At 42.0% G+C, this 19,101-nt stretch overlaps 1 protein-coding gene and 1 pseudogene across 1 annotated transcript in view; one reads left to right on the top strand and one right to left on the bottom strand.

Moving 5' to 3' along the window:
* Nucleotides 1-19,101, top strand: part of Ttc33 (tetratricopeptide repeat domain 33) — a 37,811-nt gene that overhangs the window by 2,526 nt on the left and 16,184 nt on the right. The window contains exon 2 of the mRNA XM_032898819.1: nucleotides 3,088-3,309. Within this exon, the coding sequence (XP_032754710.1) occupies nucleotides 3,089-3,309 (221 nt within the window). The 5' untranslated portion in view covers nucleotide 3,088. The remainder of the gene's footprint in view (nucleotides 1-3,087; nucleotides 3,310-19,101) is intronic.
* On the bottom strand, nucleotides 18,578-18,849 carry LOC116895186 (annotated as a pseudogene).

Here is a 19,101-nt window from a genome sequence, read left to right as displayed (position 1 = left end):
CCAGAGCAGAAGGAGAAAGAAGTAGGAAAGTCAGATATAACAAAACAATTATGCATACCAAGGCCAACTGAAAGGCACTCATGCACAGATGAAATCTATACAGCCGTTGTGCAGGGCTGAGGTTAGGAGAAATGGGTACTACCTTTTTTTACAAAGAGCTACTGTAGGCTACTTGAGATGTTTCTGTTCTATACTTGAGATGTTGCTACTGTAGGCAGTACCTTATCTCAGATAGCGGGTGCCCTGGAGGGATGTGTCTCCTGCTTCTCAGGATCCCAGACACTATCCTTTTTTACAAGGAGCTGCTGCAGGCTTCTGAGATGTCTCCATGCTGGCAGTCCCTGTCATGGTATGCTGTCCGTGATGCTGCTTGCTGTTTCTTCATTATTATGTCTTTTCTACTCTCTATAAGGACTGCGTTAGATTTTTCATCTTTCCCGTATGCATACATTTGTTTGTTTATTTACTTTTCCTTTATGCTGAGTAGATGGCTATAACTTACTTCCCTGAGTAGTGTGAAATCTGGGGACATGAAATCCCTATCTGCTCCTGAACTTTAGAAGTGTCTCCTTGTCCCTCTTCAAGTTGGAACTTGTCAATTTCTGATGGTCTCTGCCTCCATACTCTAACAGCTTCATTTCTCTTTTGATTTCTATAGCCTTCTATTCAAGGTGTCTGTGGGGAAGAAGGACACATGCTCCAGAGGCAACAGGGTGTGTGACAGAGAGCCTCCCTCTGGGACCTAACCCGAATCTGACCTCAGCACTTAACAATAGTAGCTTAGGTTGGGAGATGGGGAGGGTGGTTGGAATCTCAGTGATTTGTTAACTTTGGTTTTCTCATTGTTCTCATCCTCATCCTCCCCCTCTCCTAACAGATTTGACCAGTATTTAAAGTGAAGTTGCCTTCAGTAAACACACTAGGTTTTGTCATTAATATATCTGTTACACTGTCTGGTGCTCTGCATTGGTAATGTAGAAAGCAAGTTCCAAATTCTCATTACCTTTAGGGACAGCCTTAAATACAAGAGAGCTACCACCACCACCACCACCACCTCTTCCTCCTCCTCTTCCTCCTCCTCTTGTATTCTCGTATCCTTTGAAGGCAGTCTTAAGCATCCATTTTCCCAGCCTGTTCACTCTGTGCCTCTGGATTTGCTATCTATAGTAGCCACACTTTCATTTGTACACATGTCCTTGTTTTCCCCTGGGATGGATGTATATAAAGTGATGTTTCAGACAGAGGAAATGCATTTCCCCATGTGATGATGAGTCCAAGGAGGAGGCTTCCATAGTCCTAATTCCCTAGGACTCCATTATGTATCCAGGATTTCCCATAGTACCTGGTTCAACTATATCAGACTATGTACTCACTATGTATGTGATTGCTGTGACCTGTTACATTTTCTCTTGTTCAGTAACAGGCCTGTGACCTATAATTTCCTCTGATAGCCACCCTCACTTTGTTGCTGTTCTCTTCCTGTTCCTTATATTCCACTGCAGTCATGTACATCAGTGACCTTGGTATTGCCAGATACTTACTTCTGTTGTCTCTCCTCCTCCCTCCCTCTCATAATGTTCGTTGTTTGATAATTTCAAAAAGACCTGAGTTCATTGCTTTCTCCTTAGGGTTACAGATTCCTCCAAGAATGGATAAAATCTTACATGCTCCTGAATGCACACAGTATCTAAGATCCCCCCATCCCCGCCCCGGAGCTGAGGACCAAACCCATGGCCTTGCATTGCTAGGCAAGCGCTCTACTACTGAGCTAAATCCCCAACCCCTGTCTAAGATCTCTATACCCAGTTGTAGGATTACTGTATCTTTTTTTTTTTTTGTGTTCTTTTTTGAGCTGGGTTTCTTAGTCCCGGGCTAAAGGCGCTATCGAAGACTTCCTAGGCAACTGCTTATTGTACTGACTCTTCCTTCCCAACCTTTGTATGTCATGCTATCTTAAAACAGCCATTTTTATATATATATATATATTTTTTTTTAGTTCCTTTTTTTTGGAGCTGGGGACTTCCAGAACCTTGTTCTATCCCTAGGTTCCTTCCCTTAACCTTTGATGTAAATCTAGCCCGCCATTTTATATTGTTTTTAAACTTTTTTATTTTTGACTTTCCCAATAGTTTTGTTGAGCCATTAAATATGTAAACCTTGTAAAACTCTCCTGTAGTCAGGTGTAGTGGTGCCCATTTGTAAGTTAGCATATGTGAGGTAGGAGGCTAATGAGCTTGAGTTCATCCTGAGCTATTATTCTGAGTTTCAGGACAGCTGTATATATAGTGAGTCTTGTTTCAGAAAGAAAACAAAAACCACTCAAAGCATAAAAATTTGTATTAAGGAGAATTTCAATATTTATAAAAGGGGGAGAGGAGCAATGAGTCGTCCATGCTTGTCTCCCAAATTCATCAGGGACCTTCGAAATGATCTGTGTCACCAACTCCATGCCATTTCTCACCATTAGTGACTTTGAAAGAATTTCTAGGTATCATATAATTTCATAGCAAATACATTGCTGTTGTTAAAGGAAAAGGCTTATTGAAATTCATACTGTTATTAAGACAACTAAAATACAGGAGTGACTTATTCATACTGTCATATGTCTAGTGTGCATTCCTAAATGTCCTTTTAATTTTTTTTTAAGTCAGGAGTAAAAGCAGATATGCACACGAGGCTCAATTGTCTCATCAGTCTCTTAACCTAAGGGTTGGCATCTTTCTTTTTCTCCTTCCCATCCCTTCTCCAATTTGTTCATTTCTTGAGGAAACTGCTTTGTTTTTCTACGCTGTCTGCTTCCTCCTACCCACATCTGAGGTGTTATTGAGCATGCTTCACCGTATTGTGTGTTCTGTATGAACTGGCAGAGGCCTGTTGGGATTCAGGGTTAGTCTGTAAGAGCACAGCACTCCCATTAGGAGAGGAGGTTTGCAGTAGTGTCCAGATGTCACCTTTGAAATTAGTAGTCCTTGGTGACTATTCCCTCAGTCCACAAGTAGGCTGTAAGAGGCTATAGTCTCCTGGTAGTCTGTGTCTGTCACTCACTAGAATACGTTCATAGCAGTTTATGTTTCTGGGATTTTACAGAATGGCTTCCTTTGGGTGGAAGAGGAAAATTGGCGAGAAGGTGTCCAAGGCCACGTCCCAGCAGTTTGAAGCTGAAGCAGCTGATGAGAAGGGCGCAGCTGAGAGTGAGGATGGGAACTGGCTCCACGCCAGCAAACGGAGGAAGGAAACCCTGCAGGAAGGCTGTAAACAGAGGAGTAAGCAGCTGAAGGACGAAGGGGCTCATCTGGCCGAAAACAAACGGTATGGTTTTGGATTTTTAAAACAGATTTATTTTATGTATGAGTGCTTTATCTGCATGTACACTTGCCTGCCAAAAGAGGGCATCAGATTCCAGTATAGATGGTTGAGAGCCACCTCGTGGTTGCTGGGAATTGAACTCACAGTTCTCTTAACTGCTGAGCCATCTCTCCAGCCCCAGAAATTTTTCTTTTCTTTTCTTTCTTTCTTTCTTTTTTTTTAAAATGGAGGACAGTTTACTTTTTCTGGTTCGTGGTCTCTAATGGAATCAACTGTTGTCTTAGGTAGGCTTTCTGTTACTATGACAAAACACCGTGGCTAAAGCAACTTTGGAAGGAACGGGTCTATTTCTTCTTGCTCTTCCAGGTAGCAGTCCATCACTGAGGAAAGTCAGGGCAACAGCTCCAAGCAGGAGCCTGGGGGCATGGCTGAGGCAGACATCATGAGGGTGCTCTTACTGGCTTGCTCCTTGTGGCTTGCCCAGCATGCCTTCTTGTATTACTTAGGGCCATCAATGTAGGGGTGCCCACAGTGATCTGGGCCCTCCCACATCAGACATCAGTCAAGAAAAGATGCACCACAGGCTTGCCCACCGGTCATCTGATGGGTACATGTCCTCAATTGAGGGTCCCTTTTTCAAAACTACTGTCGGGTCAAGTTGATATAAAACTAGTCAGCACAAATTCATGTTTTAAATATCTGATTTCATTTCTTAAAAAGACAGGTTTCAGAGTCACCTGCAAAATTGCCATTTATAGTCATATGAAGATCTATACACTGCTTTATTTTACCCTCTGTTGTTCGTCTAGAGAGGTGTTAGGGCAGCATAGCACAGTGTGCCCACAGCAGGAAACGTTCTCACTTACTGTCCTCTCACTTTCTCATTGGCTTTTGTTCTGAGACAGTCTTGCTGTGTAGCCTAGCTGAGCCCACCCCGTCCCTCCACCAGTATCTGTAGTGCTAGGATTACAGAGCCATGCTGCCTTACTACTTGCTTTGATTCTTAAGTGCTTTGTAAATGTGGTGGGTACACAGGACCTTGATAATAGCATCTTTTATTTGTAGCCCTTTCCTAGCTGAATTTCTACATATGTATCTGTTTCTTCTTTTATTTTCCCCTGGATTTCCTATTTCCTTTCTCTTTATCTTGCTTAGATCTTTCAATGGGAATGAAATTTCTTCACAAGTCAATAGAGAACAGACAAATGTTTCATAGTATGGGATGGAAAACAAGATCAGAAGAAAATAAAAATGGACCTTAATTAATTAATTAATTAATGATGCCTGTAAGAGTCAGGCCCTTTGCAACTGGTTCCTATAACCCGGGTTGCCCTTGACCTTTTGACCCTCCTGTCTCTACCTCCCAAGTACTAGGATTACAGGTGTGAGCCATTGTATCTAGCTTTATCTGGTGCTAGCAATGTCAAGCCCTTCCTTAACTGAACTACACCCTAGCCTAGAAAAGTCTAAGTATAAAATATACAGTTAATAGAAGAAATCTCGAGTAAGAAAGATTTTTTTATTTTTTATATTTTTGCCTTTTCAGTGTTTGAAACAAGATGTCAAGGTCTTAAAGAGCTCAGGCTGCTTGGGACTTATGATCTTGGTTGTCCCTCCTGAGTGCTGGGGGTCATAGGCAGGTGCCACCATCCACTGTTCCAGTGCAGCTTTTTTACTTTGAAAAAGGTCCTGTCTGTATTAAGTTGATATATTCTGTATGCCTAGATTAAAGTTTTTATTATCATGCATTAACTATACATAATTAATGGGTTCATTGGCTTCATTGTCTTATGTGTATATAGCATATATAATGTATTGTGGGCATAGTCTTCTTCCTGCAAGCCTCTCTTACCCTCCCTCACCCCAACATTGCTGAATCCCTTGATTTTTTTGTTCTTTTTCTTTTTTTTGATGAGCCAGTGAATTTCATTAGGGTTGCCCATAGGTGCATGGGGTGAGTGGCTACTTATAGGCACATGGATCATTTTAGTGTTTACATTACTAAAGAAAATGTCTTTACCTCTTCTAGCAAGCATTAGTTACCTATAGATCCTTATGGAAGTGTGAGCCCTCATGAACCCCCTCCACCCCAAATAGCAGTCAACATTGGTTAACTTTTTTTGTTTTTGTTTTTTTTGTTGTTTTTTTGAGACAGGGCCTCATTTTATATATATATATAAAACATCTCTAGAACTTTCAGTAAGCTCCTGTTCACTTGCATTGTTGTGTTGCCTTTTTTCAAGACTACACTAGTATGAAGAGGAAAAAGCCATTGGTTCCTGTCAGGACATTCCCTTAGGATTTTCTGTGGTCAAGGAAAGATAACAACTTCAGAGATAAAAAAAATAGCTCAAGATTTCTGCCTACGTTTTAAAAACATTGAGTCATGTCACTAAAATCAGCTCGGTCAGAAGCTAAGTTTAGGATCATGAAGTATTTTTTGTTTTGTTTTGTTTTTTTCTGTTTAGCATTTGTTTCAGAATAATGTATACATAGCTTTTGGAAAGTAAACAGGATTAAAGGGATCAAGTAGAATTAAGTAATTTGGCTATTTAAAACCAAACAAAGGTAGAAAATATATAATGGTTTGAAAATGCCTGAAAATATTGAAGTTTGACAGCAGCAATGTAAGGAGTAGCAGTGAAATTTAAATTAGAAGCAACCCAGTTCTCCTTGTCAGATCAGCTTTATCGTTGTCATGGCCTTTAGGCACATTGGCCTTTTTTTCCGTCCAACAGTGTGTGTATACACATACATGCTTCTGTGTGGCTGTGCATACGTGTTTGTTGTATGAGTGTGGAACCAGACTTACACAACAGGCATTTTCCCAACTGAGCTGTCTCCCAGCCTCTCATCCCTGTAGTTCTTTGTAATGTGTGAGGCGCTTCTCTGCTGTGTTTTCCTGCTGTGGGTTGTTCTCAGTTCTCTCTGATAGGCAGGCTGCTGTGCAGTAGCACTCCTGAGGCCCTCCCTCCCTCCGTCCCTCCTCCCTCCCTCCCCTCCCTCCCTCCTCCGTCCCTCCTCTCCGTCCCTCCCTCTGTCCCTCCCTCCATCCCTCCTTCCGTCCCTCCTCCGTCCCTCCCTCCCTCCGTCCCTCCCTCCCTCCCTCCCTCCCTCCCTCCCTCCCTCCCTCCCTCCCTTCCTCCCTCCCTCCCTCCCTTCCTCCCTCCCTCCCTCCGTCCCTCCTCCCTCCCTCCTCCCTGTCCCTCCCTCCCTCCCTTTGTTCTTTATTTCCCCTTCACAGCAGTTTGCTTTTACTTTTTGTATTTCTACTATTTTCAAGTTACTTTACATAATAAATTACTTGTTTATATGTCCCTGTGACTTGTTCTAAATTCAGATTTTCTCACAGAGCTTTATTGAGCATGTAGAATTATTTAGACACATGACCATGGTCCTGTCCAGATAGGCGGCTTCCTTCTTTGGCATGGTTGTCTACTGCCTGCTTGATGGTAGCAAGATTACCTTAGACTCACTTTGCAGTTTGGGTTTTCTCTTCTTGTTATTGATTCTTCACAAAAGAAGACTTACTTCCATGTCCAGCCTTGCGGAAGCTTGGTGCTTTTAATATGGGCAATTGAATATAACGGTTATGAGTGTGGATTTTGAAGTAAATTTAGCTCTGTTCAGATCTTATCCTAATTATCATTTCTTTCTGTATAAATTTTGGGCAGGCTGTTAGCTTCTCTACCAGTTTCAGGTTTCCTCATATATAAATGATGACATACGTCTTAAAGATTATTGAAAGATTTCAGAACAAGTACATGTAAAGAAAATGTAGCATGAATAAATAAATAAATGTGTGCTAGATATTATGTATTAGGACTTTATGGTACTGGTTTATAATAATGCTAAGCTTTTAAGAAATTCATGTCCCCAAATACTATTTTTGTAGACTTATTTCTGACTAGGATTTGTCTTCCTAAGGTATAACAGTTCCCAACATTTTAAAATTGGTATATAATTTCAACCACTAGATGGTGACACTTGCATAGCTAAGTAGCTTTGTTCTTGTGGCGTGGGTGTGTGAAAGGCCAAGTGTAATTGGAGTTTATCATGAGAGTTATTTAGGAAAGTATAACAGTGACAGTGAATTTGAGTATGTTTTCACAGTGCGATGCGTATCCTTTGATTCCAAGTTCAGTGTATTTGAAGCCAGTGGTTATGCCCACATCTTAGGAAAGAGTGGCTGCAGTCAGTGTAGTACGTGCATTTCCTTACTCTCATGCCCTTGGAATGCTCCACATCTTGAGGTTGTAATGAGTATCAAATTCTCATGAAAGATTTCCCCCTCCACTTATACAAGGGGACTCATCCATTCTCACTTCCGTCATTTTTCCTATCTCCCGGTGTCTGTGTTACCTGTTCCTCCCACTTGTCCTTGCTCTAACATGCTGGGATGCTTGATAACTTGCGTTGCCCTACCATCCGATCTCAGCTCTTTTAAGTTTCTCTTTGCACCTACTTGGATGCATAAAAAGCATCAAACTTACCAAGCAGGACATCTGTGTTTTTACCTAGACATCTGCTGCCTTCCCATATAGGTGAAAGGCACTGCCATTTCCCCTAGTTACTTTAGTCCCACACCATGAGTCAGCTCTAGGGCTTACTCACCTTCTCAGAGCTGTTCTGCCCACTTGCTTGTAAGTCACTGCCTGTCTGGTAGCTCACTCTGTTTCTGTAGCCATGCATTTCTGGCTGCTACTATTGTAATAGACTAGTGAGACCCCATTTGTAATGTTGATAGAAAGGCTCTTACCCCTTGACACTGACCAGATGAGACTTGGCGAAGTTCTGGAGAGAGTGATGAAGGTTAAGGGTGTGTGCAGCAAGCTTTGACTTGTGGGAGAACAGCACATAGGAAAGAGCGTAGATTACCCCTCACCCAAACCCCCATTTATGGGCTGCTCCCCAGGCACCCTGATTTCGTAGGTACCACTGAAGAAGTTTCTCAAGATAGTGGTCATCTAAATTTATTTGTAGAGCTGTTGGCAGCTTCCCATAGGCCTGTATTTTCCTCCTCCCCTTTTGCCTCTGACCTCATGTTGTTTACTTGAGATCCCAGTAGAGTTAGCCAGGAAGCTTTCACCTCCTGCTCTGTTGTCCAGGTAACCAATGGACATCATTCTAGATGCCTTTCTTTGTTTCATTCCTCAGGCCTGGCCCAAGTTGAGTCACTTATACTGTGTATGCTCTTATATCCACTTTAAGTTTTCACTGCACTTACCCTGGTCTTACTGGGAGTTATCTCATACCTGAATTTCTTAATAAACCTGTATTGGTCTCCTTGGGCATGTTGTTATATCCTGATAGTTATTCCACTCCCTTGATCTGGACATCTTTTAGAAATGTAAATCATGTCAGTGTTGATAAAGCCTATGGATTCTCCACCACAACTGCATTAAGCCAACACCCCCAGCCCTAGCCTGTTAGGTTTCCTGTGCCCATGGCTTGGCTACTTCTCCAGTATAATCACTTCCTTTCTCCCTGTGCTATAATCACACTGGTTTGACTTTCTGTCCTCTGAACATGAAGTGCTTAGTCTTGCCTTGGACTCTTGTCTTTGTCTGGAATGGACTTTCTTCAGATATTCAGATGTTTGTCCTATCTTGTCACTCAGGTCATATACATTCCTCAGAAGACTCTCCTGCTTGCCTATCACCCACTGTGAGAAGATACTTGATCCTTACCTGTCACATCCTTCTTTAAATCATGGAATTTACGTTTGAGTCTTTTTCTCATGTCCTTTTCTCATGCCCATAAAGTACTTTAGAAAGTTCTAGAAGAATAGTAGAGACCTTTTCCATCCTCACCCAGAGAAAGTGACCTATAAATATTTATTAAATATGCTATTAATTAAATAGCTCATTAGATTTGAGCAGCAGTAAATGAGAAGTACGATTGGGAGGAAAGTAACTGAGCAGGTGACGTCTCATCTGGTGAGTGAGCCTGCTATCTAACTTACTTGGCTTGGTCACCAGCTGTTCTTTGTCTCATTGTCCACATTATCTCACCCTGCCCTGTGTAATCCCTGAGCTATTCACCTTGCTTCCTTCCTTGTGCTAGTTTAGTTCCATGTTGTTAAGGCTGCCTTTAAACTGGCTGAATCAGACTTTGGTCATTTATTAACCACAGTGACTTTAAACCAAGTTTTTATCTTTTAATGTTTCCTATCCAGCAGCTGCAGTAGGGCTGTGTCTCTTCAATCTGTTCCAGACTAAAGTTGAATTAGGAGATAGGCTGCGGGAGTTGGGAGAGATCACAGACCGACTTATTAGGTGCCAAGTGTCCTGTGCTCCCCTCATGGAGGAACTAAGTGGTGCCTCTGTTGAGCTGTAGGAAGGATCGCCTATGAAGTGAACCAGGGCATGAATGAGAGCCAGAGCGGGTGGGGCAGCCCAGGTTCTGTTAGGAGTGAAGCTCTGTGTTGCTTGCTTCACCCTAACTATCGGACAGTAGCTCATTTGCTCCTGAAATATCTGTATATCTAGGCAAGAAAGGCCTCAGCTGGCAGCATGGAGTGTAATTTGAAAATAGAAGTGGTGGGTGAGAAGGCATGCTTCTCTTTTTGCTTTACTCTTGTGTTCCATACAAATCTGTGTGAAGTATGTTTGTACATGTGTGCATGTCTCAATGTGTATGCATGCATAGCTGCCTAATGCAAAGAGTAAATAGAGTGATCGTTACTATGCGGTGAATTTCCTAGTTTATCTTGTTCTTTGTATATGAACAGCTTTGTTGGGTGGAGATATGGTAAGCCTTCTTCCTTTGCAGCAGTGGGGGCAGTGACATTTTGAATAGTACAACCTTTTGACAGCTGTTTTCCTCAAAGGATCTTAACATCCCTGGCCCTGTATGGCCCTTGCCACTAATTCCTTAAACACATGTGACAGTTGAACAAAAAAACCTCCATGAATTTCCATAAATGATTACTACATTGTAATAACTGCTTCTAGTTTCTTTAGGCAGAGCATAACATGTGAGTTAAGGACATTTGGCTAACACAACAAACTTCCATCATTACCTAGGCCAGGCGGAGATCGGTGACTAAACCATTGCTTGCTTTAGAAAGTAAATGTTGGGGTTGGGGATTTAGCTCAGTGGTAGAGCGCTTGCCTAGAAAGCACAAGGCCCTGGGTTCAGTCCCCAGCTCCGAAAAAAAGTAAAGAAAAAAAAAAAAAGAAAGTAAATGTTTTATAGTGACAGCCATGGTCATCTGCTTATGTCACGTCAATGGCTGATTTATGATACAATGGTAGAGCTAAGTAGTGGTGACAGAAACTATACTGCTCACAAAATCTAAAACACGCACTAGATGGGCTATCAACGTGTCATCCTTTGCTTTAGAGACCAAAGCCCTCCAAGGGCCTTAAAAGCTGCAGAGATGTTTGAAACATTAAACATCTCAGAACTAAGGCCTCTCTGTGCTCCTAGAATTCCCTGTCCTCCTGTCCCCTCCTCTCTTCTTTTCTCCTCCCCCACCCTTTTCTATTCTGTGTTCTTTCTTCCCCTACTCACAATCCTCTGTCTTAGGAGTTTTCTAGTTCCTATTGCTGAAATGATGAATGGACTAAAGTAAGAATGGTGACTACTTGCGTTTCTGGGAAGAGCTTGTTTTTACAGCCCCTGCACACCATGGTGTTACTTCCTGTTCCCTCTTAGCATATCTTCCATGATTATCTCTCTTTGCAGAAGTCTCATGGAGCAGGTAGGACAACTGGAGTGGGTAGAAACTGTGATATTAGTGTCTTTTAAGTGCTGACATTTTCTATGGGCTTAAAAGAATTAGAACACACACACACACACACACACACACACACACACACACACACACACACACCACACACACACACCCAAACCCAAACACCAGCTCAGGCCAGTTGTTGTAACTATTGTGGCATAGTCAGGAGGCAGAGGCAGGTAGATTTCTGAGTTTAAGGCCAACCTGGGCTACAATAATTCTAAGCCAGCCAGGGCTGCAGAGTGAGACCCTGTTGAAAAACGACCCCAAAAAACCAAACTTACTTTGATTTCCAAGTTCAGAAGAAAGGACACAGAAGGACTGGAGGAAAATTAAGTCAGACATTGTTGATGTCGTTGCAGACGGACTGTGGCCTTGTCAGGGCTACGTTACATACTATACTACCTTGGGAGGATTGATGCCAGGAAGCTTGGGACTGGTCCTGTAGCTGCTCTTTGCTTTGCTTTGTAAAAGCAGAGCAAGTCATGCCAATTTTATAGGACTTTGAGTACTACCAACCATTGTATGTTAAATAATTCTATTATCTCTTGCCATTTCAAAAAGTCATAAAACACACATTAAAAAGATAAAAAATAACCCATAATATTCTTTTTTTATTTATTATATTTATATTACACTGTAGCTGTTCAGACAACCCATAATGTTCTTAAGAAATGAAAGAGTTCCTCTGAGGTCAGTCAAGTGGTATGGCGGCTAGTGTGGAACCATCAGCAAAGAATAGCAGCGGGAAGACCAGGGTGTTTTAACTCACTAGAGAACATCCTCGTGCATTGAAAGATGACAAGGTAGAAAAGACAGTCCTGATATCGGGTGTGTTTTCGCTAGGAGCTCCATCCAACAGGCATGGTAAATGACTGGACTCGGGGTAAAGCCAGCTGAACAGAGCAGAGGTGTGCTGAGCTGTGTAGACAGAAGATTGGGCAGAAATGCAAGTGCTAAGGGAAACACATTTGCTACCCCTGTATTAGAAAGTGTATTGCTATAATATTTGTAAGGAAATTGTGAATGGGAGGATTACTGTGAATTCCAGAGAAGAACTAGAACTGTGCAGTTCCCAGCTTTTCCTGTTACACTGGGAACACTGTTTAGAGGTTTGGGAGTACTCACAGTCTACTAAAGAGGGAGAGCACTTGCTTTTCATGCGATACATGGTTACTGCCTGGTGGATAAGTCACAAAAACTTAGGACAGAATAGTTGTCACCGACTGTTTGATACTCTGTGTAACATTTGTGAGAGTTTTATATAAAGTATGTATACACAACCAGAAATCGGCACATTTCTGGCTTTTGAATGGCTCATGTATTTTTCCTCTGTTATCCATTTCATAAAGTCACATTTCTAATATTCTCCTGAGATGCACTTTACATTTTTGTATATAGATTTTGTATTGTAAGTTTCTGGATGTAATTTGTTAATCTACGATTTGCATATTCATCTGATAGATGTCAAAGTCTTCAGAAATCACAAGGATGGATTCTCTCTTACATTTTTAAATTCTCCAGATAGGGTGAAGTGATGTCAGGACAGTGAGCTCCATTCCTAGCCCACGTTAAATTTTAATCGTGAAATTTAATGCTTCAGATTAGATAGACGCAGCAATTTTCTAGTCATGTCCTGTTGTATGTCATCCTGTGTTTTTACTCTAACTACTCTGTCTACTTTACTCCTCTAGAAATGTGGGTCCCTGTTAGGGAGCTTAGTACCCATCCCACTGCATGCACAGCGCTTGTAACAGACACTGAACAAATTCACAGTTCCAGTTTAACCAGTTATTTAGAGAGTGCTATTACAGATATTACCAGAATAACTTTGTACACATTCATTTTTATTTATTATACATGTGCATGGTGGGCACATGCCATTGTTCACATGTAGATGTCAGAGGACAGTATGAGGGATTTTGTTTTTTCTTTTCACCCTATAGGTTTTGGGGATCAAAGTCAGATCATCCGGCTTGGGGAAAGCACTGTTACTGCAGAGCCATCTTGCCAGTATGTTCCTGTTCCAATTTGATCAGGGGGCTTTTCTGATGAAAAAGGGGTTGGGTTTAATTCAAGGGAAGGAGTGATTCTATTTATGTTTTGCCATTTGCATATTTTATGGATTTATCATTAAAATAAGCAGATTTATCATTAAAAATAAGACAAAGTGCATGGTTGAGGGAGAGATACCCTCTTCTGCCTCTTCTTTCTCTACTTGAGGCGTGAGTCATTAGAGCAGAAGAGCTAACCCTTCCCCTCACTGGCTGCAGCACTCAGGAGAGCTTGCCCTGCATCTCCCCTGGGCCTCACAGTAGAGCTGGTCCTGGTGAGCCAGCCCCAGCCCTTTGGGCATGATAGTGGGAAGCGCTGACCCTTCCCTACCCTTTGCCAGCTGTGGCATTGGGCTAGCCAGGGCAGTGCTGGAGAGTTTGTCCTAGTGGTGCTGGCTCAGGAGAGCTGGTGGACTGACCACGTAAGCTGCACACCGGGTCCAGATCCAGGGATTTGAGTTGGCTACCCCAGCATCTACCCCACCTGTAATCTGCTGCAGCATGTGAAGTGTCCTGTCCTGCAGATCTAAGGCACCAGGACCTCCATGACACAGGGCAACAACAGGACATCTGAGAGGTTCCCAGTGAGGATCTAGTGTTAATAATGTAGCAGAAGCCAGAGGCCTCGAAACAGACCAATGACTCATTGCAATGCACTCATGCAAGTAAATATATATGGACAAAAGGATATACTGTGAGACACACTGTGACACACTACAGTTCCCATGACAAGATTTTTTTTTTAATTTTAGCTTATTTTGAGTGGAGGGTAGTTACGAAGGGATGGGGAGACGAGAAGAGTTGGACTGCATGATGTAAAATTCACAACAAATCAATGAAAAGTTAAAAAAATAAGACAGGACAACTTGCTGTGATCATGAGGTTTATTTCTTATCTTTTTTTATTTGGTCAAAATTATTCTGTGACATTGATGTTAATTTCTGTTGACTTACAATTTTTTGACATGTATGAAATGAATGAAAATGTAGTACTGCATATATTTAATTATCCCTCTATTAGAAGCCAAACTTAGGAGATTAAAACTGGGATTTTGTACATATTTCAGAAAAATACATTCTGTAATACAGAGGTTCTTAACCTGTGGGTCTTGACCCCTTGTGGGGGTTTGAATGACCCTTTCACAGAAGTGACATAGCAGATATTTACATTACTATTTAAACAAGAGTAAATTATAGTTATGTAGTATCAATGAAATAATTTTGGGGTTGGGGTCACCACACCCTGAGCAAGTGTATTAGAGTCACAGCGTTTTAAGAACCACCGCTCTAGTAGGTGTACAGAGGATGTGAGAAGTAGCTAGTTGTGGTCAGTACAGTAAAACCCTACACGTTTCTTGTACTGGTGGATGCTGCAGCATTGTTTAAGTTGCTTTGGAAACTCCCTTTATCCAGTGTTGTGTACACCTTTGTGCAGTGTCACAGTCAGTCTTATGTAGAGAGATGGTTTGGTTCCGTCCTGCTTAATTAGGAACTTCTGAAGGCATTTGCCCATTTGTGTAAATAAGCAGCTCACATGCTGGAGTGGGTTTGTGGTTTAATTCCCATAACTGTATAATTTCAATAAGCGACATCTGCTTGTCTTAGGGTTTCATTGCTGTGAAGAGATGACTACTATGGCACTCTCATGAAGGACAATCTTTAGTTGGTACTAGCTTAGAGTTTCAAAGGTTCAGTCTGTTATTACGGTTGAAACCATGGCAGCCTCTAGGCAGCCATGGCGCTGGAGGAGCTGAGAATTCTACCTCTTGTCTGAAGGCAGCTAGAAGATTGGCTTCTATGTGGTTAGAAGGAGGGTCTCATTGCCCATCTCAACAGTGACACACTTCCTTTAACAAGGCCACATCTACTCCAACAAGGCCACACCTCCTACTAGTGGCACTCCCTGGGCCAAGCATGTTCAAGCCTCGATGCTGCTGAACCTCTGAGCAGGTTAGGGTTTACTTTAGGGCACACCGTTTCCGTTGTCTAGTACACCATACTAGACCTTTCAGTCAGCACTACCACTGACCAGTTTCCTGTCTCCTATATGTGCTTGTCTTAGCTGCATATTAACTTTACCTGCTTAGTAAAATGTATTTTCCACATCCGTGTACAGTGTATTTAGATCAGTTATATCATTCACTACATCTGCCCTCCAGCCCCATGTGAATCCCACTCCCTTTCACTAAAATGTATTTTAACTACAGTCAGTCCTTGTTAGTGGATAATCACCATATTCTCAGCTGAGGTCTACCCTTGTTCCAGCTGATACTACTATAATTTTTACCCTCTTTGTGGTATTGGATACTTTTTTATAGTTCTGTGCTTTCTGTTGATTATGTTATTTAAAATTACCCCTAGTTCTAGTGTTGGACTGCTCTATTAAGAGGGTGCATTGGATCACATAAAAACAATGCCTGAGGAGCGAGCACCGAAGCCGGAAGTTGACGAGAACAGATAGAGTCATATTTCAAGGTTCTGACTCAGGGCTTCACGCTTGTGTGGCAGGTAATTCATCAAACAGGGTATTTTCCTAGCTCTAGAAAATACTTTGTTAATGAGAAATTATTTAAAGCTAGTCTTAACTTAAAATGTAAGCATTTGATACTTCTATTTCTTCTTATTCTTAAAAGGATTCTTAGTGGATTTAACAAAATTTTCCTGATGTTATAGTATGCCTATAATTGTTTCAAAGTTTAGTACCAGCATCAACTTAACACTAAGATTAAGTAGAATTAAAGTGCTATTTTTAAATTTTAGGGCCATGTGTATTTCTTTCTTTTCACTTTATCCCTTCACTACTGTGCTAAATTCAGGCTAGATTTTATGTTTTTCCCTAAATAGTATCAAATTTGTTCATCTCTGTTCTTGCATTCTCTACTTAGATTTTTCCAGATTTTCATATGGAAAGTTGATTTTTATTTTCAGTGATGGCCCAAATAATACTATTTCAGACAAGCCTTTTGTAGCTACTAGAACAGTGTGGGTGAATTTCCCCTGGCACTTTTAGCCTTCTGTCCTCTGTATTTTCTTTACAGCAGTCATCTTTATTCAAGTACTCCTTTCATGTCTGTTTTTCTACTAGAATGTACGTTCTGTGTAAGTAGACATTTTGTGTCCTTCATTACTGTATATCCAACCTGTACCTCCGAGTGTGCGTTCACTGTCGATTTGGCTGAAGAGACCAATGTGCCTCTAATGAGAGAAAGCATTGCTTTGGGGCTTTCTTACATCTCAGAGGTTCAGTTCATTACCGTCATGGCAGAGAGGATGGTACCATGTAGGCAGGTTGCTGGAGCAGTAACTGAGAGCTACCTTCTGATCCCTAGGCACAAAGAACGAACAGGGGAGGAGTTGCAGGGGTGGGGGCAGCAAGAGATTGAGAATGAGAACGAGAACACTATGTATGTGCAAGGGCCTTCCATGGTATTTTTGAATCTTCAAAGCCCACCTCCCAGTGACACATTTCTTTCAGCAAGGCCACACCTACTCCAACAAGGCCATGCCTCCTAATCCTTCTAATATTTTCAAATAATGCCACTCTCTTGTGACTAAGCATTCAAATATATGAGCCTTTGGGAGCCATTTTTCCCATTATTTACTTACTCACTTTACATCCCAAGTGCAGTCCCCCTTCCTTCCCAGTTCCCTCCTCACATACGCTCCCTCTTCTCCTCTGAGAATGGGAGGCTGGGGGCCTCTTTATTCCAAGTAGCACAGCCATATTTTCTCAGTAAGGTTGATTTTCTCAATCAACGGCTTCCTGTTGAGTTTCTGTGCTGTGCCCTACTTCCTTTCCTTATTTTATCAGTTTGCTCCTCTATACAGTTTCAGCTCTTCAGTTTCCTATTTTCAGATTCCACAAAGAGGAATCTGATAGGCTTATACTAGTTGGACCAGGTCAGAGAAATTATACAAAGTCAGCTAGACAGCGGATTGGCTTATTTGGATTGCATTTTTTCTTTGTTCTAGTTAGCTATGACCTGGGTGAAAGAACTTGTGGTTGCTTTCCCTTCAAAAAAGGAGTGGTTAAAAACCCCATATTTAAGATCTACCAATAAAGAACGGTATTACTGAGTAACTGTATTGTTTCTTAGAACTGTATGATATTCAGCCTTTAAGCAAGTATGCTATAGAGAGAATCCTGTGGTGTAAAGGCATGAAGAAATGTTTCATGTGTGTATAAAAAGTACAATGCATTTAAAAACTGAAATTTGTGATTTCTTGGGAAAATACCCAGAATTGTGCTGACATACAAAAGCTATGAAGTTAGGTGGAACTGGCATGTTGCCCACCGTCCTGTGCAGCCCAGCCACCGTGCTCATGTGGACTTAATGGGCTACGGAGAAGAGAAGGAAGGAGAAATGGGAGGGAACATGTTAGTGAGAGAGGGTTGCTGCCAGAGGGCAACGGGGTAGATGTGACTGTATTTCATGCAAGAAACTCTCAAGAATAGAAAACTTGGTAAAAAGCTGAGATGAATAATGCAGAGGTCTGAGTAATGAGGAACAAGATAGCCGCACTGTGTTCTCATTGTTAGAAAGTAATTCCTGCAGCCTTTCACCTAGAATTAAAGTGTTCAGGCAGATGTCTTCTTATTGAGGAATTCTGTGAGCTAAAGACTATGAAGGAACTGAGCTTGGTGGAACATTCTTTTAATCCCAGCACCCAGGAGTCAGAGGCAGGTGGATCTGAGTTTGAGGCCAGCCTGGTCTATGTAGTAAGTTCCAGGCCAGCCAAGGCTACATAGTAAGAACTGGTCACAAAAGCCTCTCAAAGCCCAAAAAGGCTGTAGCAGTAGTTTAGGCTTACTTATTTCTGTATGATTTGTCTGGAGTCAGAGGTTGCCACCTTCTCTGAGCTGAACATTTAACTTGTAGTTAAGCTTCGAGCACCGCAGCAAAGTTGATCATTGTAACTATAGGTTGACTGCCACACCTTTAATGACTATAAAGGCAAACTTTGTAAAGCATACTCCCTCTATGTATTCTGTGGCTGGTTTGTCAAGATGGTGTGAGACTTAATGTGGAGTTTGCTGATAGCCTTGCTGGCCAGCCCACCTGAGGGATCGTCCTGTCTGTCTCCACAGTAGTGATATTTCAAAGCTTGCTGCCATGCTTGGGTGTTTACGTGAGTGCAGAGGAACTATACTCAGGTCTTCATATGTATGCAGCAAGGACTTTCCCAATGGACACCTCCCTGCCTTTGGGAGTTTGGTCTTTATGTATAGCGGACTTTCTGCAGTATAGTGGACATGTTCTGAGGTTTGGCTCATTGGGTAGATCTGTGGGTGAACCCTAGGGAGTATACTTACAAAAACTTACATGGCTGTTGAGAAGGATGCCCAGAGAGGAAATAGGACCAAGTGTGGCTTAGCCTGAGGCTCTCATGTTGCACTTTTTCCCCCTGAGTATCACAAAATTTATTTAGCAAAAAGTTTCATATGGAAATTTACATGGCCTAATTCTACATCACAGTTAAACAGGCTTTTGGAGAGGGATGTGGACACACTGCTGAACACTGGTTAGACTTTCCAAGGCGTCTAACATGATGATGCTGTTTCCTCAGAAGACCACCATCCCAATTTGTTCTGTTGCCCACTGGTTGCCATCACCACACACTCATCAATCACGAGGTTCATAAAGGGATCACAGCCCCACAGTAGTCCTTGTACTTGCCTGCCGCCGTTTAACTTCAATGATAACTTCCTGTCCATAAACTTCAGTTCCAGAGGGTGGACTTTGCTCATGGTGACTATTCAGTGGGCTCAGAAGTGCCTGATGTTGCACTTGAAGCCTTCGAATCCTCCCCCACCCTTGTAGCTGCAGCACTAACTCCTTGGGCAGTTAGCTTCTTCAGTCTTCGGCTCTCTTCCGAAATGAAGATAATAACTAAGGCCACCCGGGGTTCTGGTGAGGGTTAAGTACAGTAACGAATGTAAAGTAATAGCATTGTACTCCGCGCTCAGTGACCGTTAGCGTTTGCTAATATACAATTCACA

This window comes from Rattus rattus, chromosome 3, assembly GCF_011064425.1.
Source record: "Rattus rattus isolate New Zealand chromosome 3, Rrattus_CSIRO_v1, whole genome shotgun sequence".
Taxonomy (NCBI): Eukaryota; Metazoa; Chordata; class Mammalia; order Rodentia; family Muridae; genus Rattus; species Rattus rattus.
This window is presented reverse-complemented; position numbering and strand designations above follow the sequence as displayed.